The following is a 3,688-nucleotide window of genomic DNA, read 5'->3' as shown; positions in this document are numbered from 1 at the left end:
TAGTGCAAGTGGGAGTTTGTAAGTGTTATGCCCTAGATCCAATCGATTTAGGTTGTAAACGCTTTTAATATATTTAATGCATTTGATTTTGGCTAGATCTATTATTTATTTAAATTAATTTTGTAATAAATAATATTAAATAATAGAATCCGAAGACCCAATTTTTAGGTAATCTGTTAATCAAAAGGAGTTAGTTGTGATTGTGAGATACAAATTACATATAATTGGATCTTGAATAAACCATGGTCGTAAGTAATAACGAGATACGGATATCGTTAATAGAGTTAGACCATCACGTGTGGCATTTCTTACTTATGAAGTAAGTAGCTGATCTCACGAGCTAAAGTGTGGTGACACTTAAATGAACATGTGGATGTTTTGTTGTAGAACAAAACATTGGAGACCCGCTAAGAGATTCCACATGGATAACTATCTGAGTGTCAGTGGCTAATCTCTAACGTTCGGTAGTGGAATTGATCCTTTGACTGTGGCTAATCTCTAACGTTCGGTAGTGGGATTGATCCTTTGACTTGAGGTCGTCATAGTATCCTATATGAGGACAGTCATACTTTGGCGGTGTTGGATGTTGCTCTGAAAAGGGCCGCTAATACGACATCGTTCGGGTACGTCAAGAATCGTATGAAGGTTGTGATTGATCAATGAAGGATTCGTCACTCTTAGATAGTAGAAGATGATCTGCTTTTCATTCAATTAAGTCGATGATGAAATCCTTGGCCAAGGTGTACTCATAAGTCGAAAAGGAGTTTTCGATTTATATTGACTTAATAGTGGAATGAAAGATATGATCGATGATCGAGATTGACACAATTCCATATCATTTAATTAATCGGATCGTATTGACGAAGGGATAATAGTTCCACAGTAAACGAACGAATTTGGTTTTGTCATACCACGTGACATTTCCCGTCACATGTATTGCCCTGACACATTGCTAGATGTCAATCAGGGACGGCGAATGTGAATTGACGATAAATTAAAAGGGTATATTAATTTATCAATTTTGATTAGATCAAAATAATATTTCACGACGTTAGGCATCGTGGTCGGGAACCTAATGGGTCGCACACAAAAGAGAATTGGAAGACTGCAAATTGTCCTTTGATTAATTTAACAATCGTTGAATAAATTAATTAATTGAATTTGTTATTTATAATCCCGAATTAATTAATTGGATTAATTAATTCACGGACCGGGTTTGATTAATTGGATTAATTAAATATTGGACCGGACCGGGCCGGGTCCGTTTGGGTTTATATATATATGTAGCTAGGGTTTGAGGTCCGCAAGTGATTCATTATTCTTGTTAGCACAAGAAAGAAACCCTAGCAGTTGCTGTCTTCTTTTTGTGTGGATTTCATTGGAGGCTGGACAATTGGACAGCTGTGGGAGGCAGATTCAAACTGCTGGAAAGGAATAATGCGAAGGAGTTTGCAAATCACAAGTAAGGATATATTTCTCATCACAGTTTTTATTTAAATACAAAGCTGAATCCTGAATGGGAATTGAAATTTGTTAAATTCCGCTGTGCATGTTTAAGTAAATTCCCAACAGATTGTTCGTCCATCGTCCACTTGTTGCAGGTTATTCCACGACAACTGTGTGGCCATGCTGGTTTTGATGCAACTGACGTTTTGAACAAACTGAGACAGAAACATGCTCTTTCATCTGGTCAGTGCCCATTTTGAATATTTCATACAAGTGCATATATTGCTTTATGGTTCTCTTGGCTTAGGTCAACGAACTGCTTTGACCTCCCATCCATGCAAGTTCATAATCTAGTTTAGGTGTTTTTATGGTGATATTTTCATTTCTCACTTGTTTGTTTTACTATAAACAGGAGAGGGTGCACCCTATGGTGTAGATATCAACACTGGTGGAATTGCTGATTCATTCGCAAACTTTGTCTGGGAGCCAGCAGTCGTAAAGGTACTATCTTATCCCACTCAGTTTTATGCAACATTGTTGTGATTATTAGATGTTTGGATTTAACAACTTCTGTGTTCTCTTCACAGATAAATGCTATAAATGCTGCAACTGAAGCAGCCTGCCTTGTCTTGAGCGTTGATGAAACAGTGAAAAAGCCGAAGGTAAACGTTTTTGAGCTGATGACTTTAATAGTACTATTCCTGTACAATAAGGAGCTTAGGCAAGAAGTACATATGAATTGACTAAACTATATTCTTATGATAAACTCTAAATGAGTGAGAAATTCTACATCTTAATACGCCTCTAGTTAAATGATTCTGGTCTAAACTCATTTTTCACTTCTGGTAATAGCATTCCTTTTTACGTTTCTGAACTCCTGCTGCCTATGATTTCGATCAATGCAGTCTGAGGGTGTGCAGGGAGAAGCTGCTGCAAGAGCTATGGGCAGCAGAGGGCGTGGTGGAGCTGCTTTTCGGGGACGTGGGCGTGGGATGAGGAAGGGATAGGCTCTTTAAAGCTTCTCTTACCCTCTCAACTCATTTCAATTTTGATCTTATCTGTGCATTTGTAAATGCTCTAACTTAAAGCACGTGGAGTGATTCCGGGTGCAAATTGTGATATTATCTTCTGAAATTTTCTGTTGTTTTGCTGTTATATCCTTGTTTGGGCTCCATTAAAATCAGATGTTGGAGAAAAATTGTATTTTGGAATAGTAAATTTTTTAAGAATGTCTCATAAAAAAAAAAAAGTTTTGAATTTACGTGCAATATTACTTTATTAGAGAATGCGTTATTGAAAAGAAAGAGAATTGTATTTTGAATAAAATAGAGTCCAAACAAGTCATTTAGGACCATTAAAAAACATTATTTTGTATATATTATTAATTTATATGCCCTTGTTTGAGTCTCATTTTGGAGGAAGTAATCCATTTTGAATGGTAGATTGATGGAAAATGTGTGATTAAAAATTAAGGAAAAGTTTTAGATTTGTATGTTATATTATTTTAATGAAAAATATATTGTTAAAAATGATTTTTGAAAAAAATTTTTTTTTTTAGAAGAATGTGTCTCAAACAAACAAGAGCTAGATATTAAATTATTGAGGTTCTACGGTAATTCGGTCAATTGCCTTTTGCTCTTTAGTTGTCTTAGGTTGTTAGTAAAATCAAAATGTCTCTCTTCATCCCATAAAAATAGTTTTTTTTTTTTTTTTTTTTTTTGGGTAAATAGCAGAAGATGTTCCTACCTTTCAATGTTACTGTAGAAAACGTCCATACTTTTCATTTTTTTTGGTATTTTTGCTCCTATTTCCACCTTTTATTGTGCAGAAGGTTCTTTTCATATATTTTTGATGATTTTACCTTCCCATTCATATAAAACAGAAAGAAATGAAATGGAAAAATAAAGAACTAATTGTAACTATTGTCTCAAGTTTTCAAAAAATTACAAATCAGTCATTATATTCTTTTCTTGACCTCGCCCTATTCTCTATCCACACCCAAAAATAAACGAACTTTCAAATTTTGAACTTTAACATTTTTAGTGAAATTTTTACATATAAATACATATTCAGAATCCCAAATCTATAAAACTTGACTTCCAATTTTGACCCAAGATCTGGAGTGTATTATTCTGGGTAGAAAATTTTTTGTTTGGATTGTGGGTACAATCCTGGCTACGGGACAGTTAAATTCCCCTCTAAAACTCTAGAATTTTAGTCAGTCTGTCTAATTTTTCTTGTT

At 34.5% G+C, this 3,688-nt stretch overlaps 1 protein-coding gene across 1 annotated transcript in view; it reads left to right on the top strand.

Moving 5' to 3' along the window:
* Window positions 1–2,453, top strand: part of LOC111383146 (T-complex protein 1 subunit eta-like) — a 17,711-nt gene extending 15,258 nt beyond the window's left edge. The window contains exons 7-10 of the mRNA XM_023007223.1: window positions 1,602–1,689; window positions 1,859–1,947; window positions 2,034–2,108; window positions 2,352–2,453. Coding sequence (XP_022862991.1) covers window positions 1,602–1,689; window positions 1,859–1,947; window positions 2,034–2,108; window positions 2,352–2,453 — 354 coding nt within the window. The remainder of the gene's footprint in view (window positions 1–1,601; window positions 1,690–1,858; window positions 1,948–2,033; window positions 2,109–2,351) is intronic.
* The last annotated feature ends 1,235 nt before the right edge of the window (window positions 2,454–3,688 follow it).

This window comes from Olea europaea, unplaced genomic scaffold (assembly GCF_002742605.1).
Source record: "Olea europaea var. sylvestris unplaced genomic scaffold, O_europaea_v1 scaffold262, whole genome shotgun sequence".
NCBI classification, from domain to species: Eukaryota; Viridiplantae; Streptophyta; class Magnoliopsida; order Lamiales; family Oleaceae; genus Olea; species Olea europaea.
This window is presented reverse-complemented; position numbering and strand designations above follow the sequence as displayed.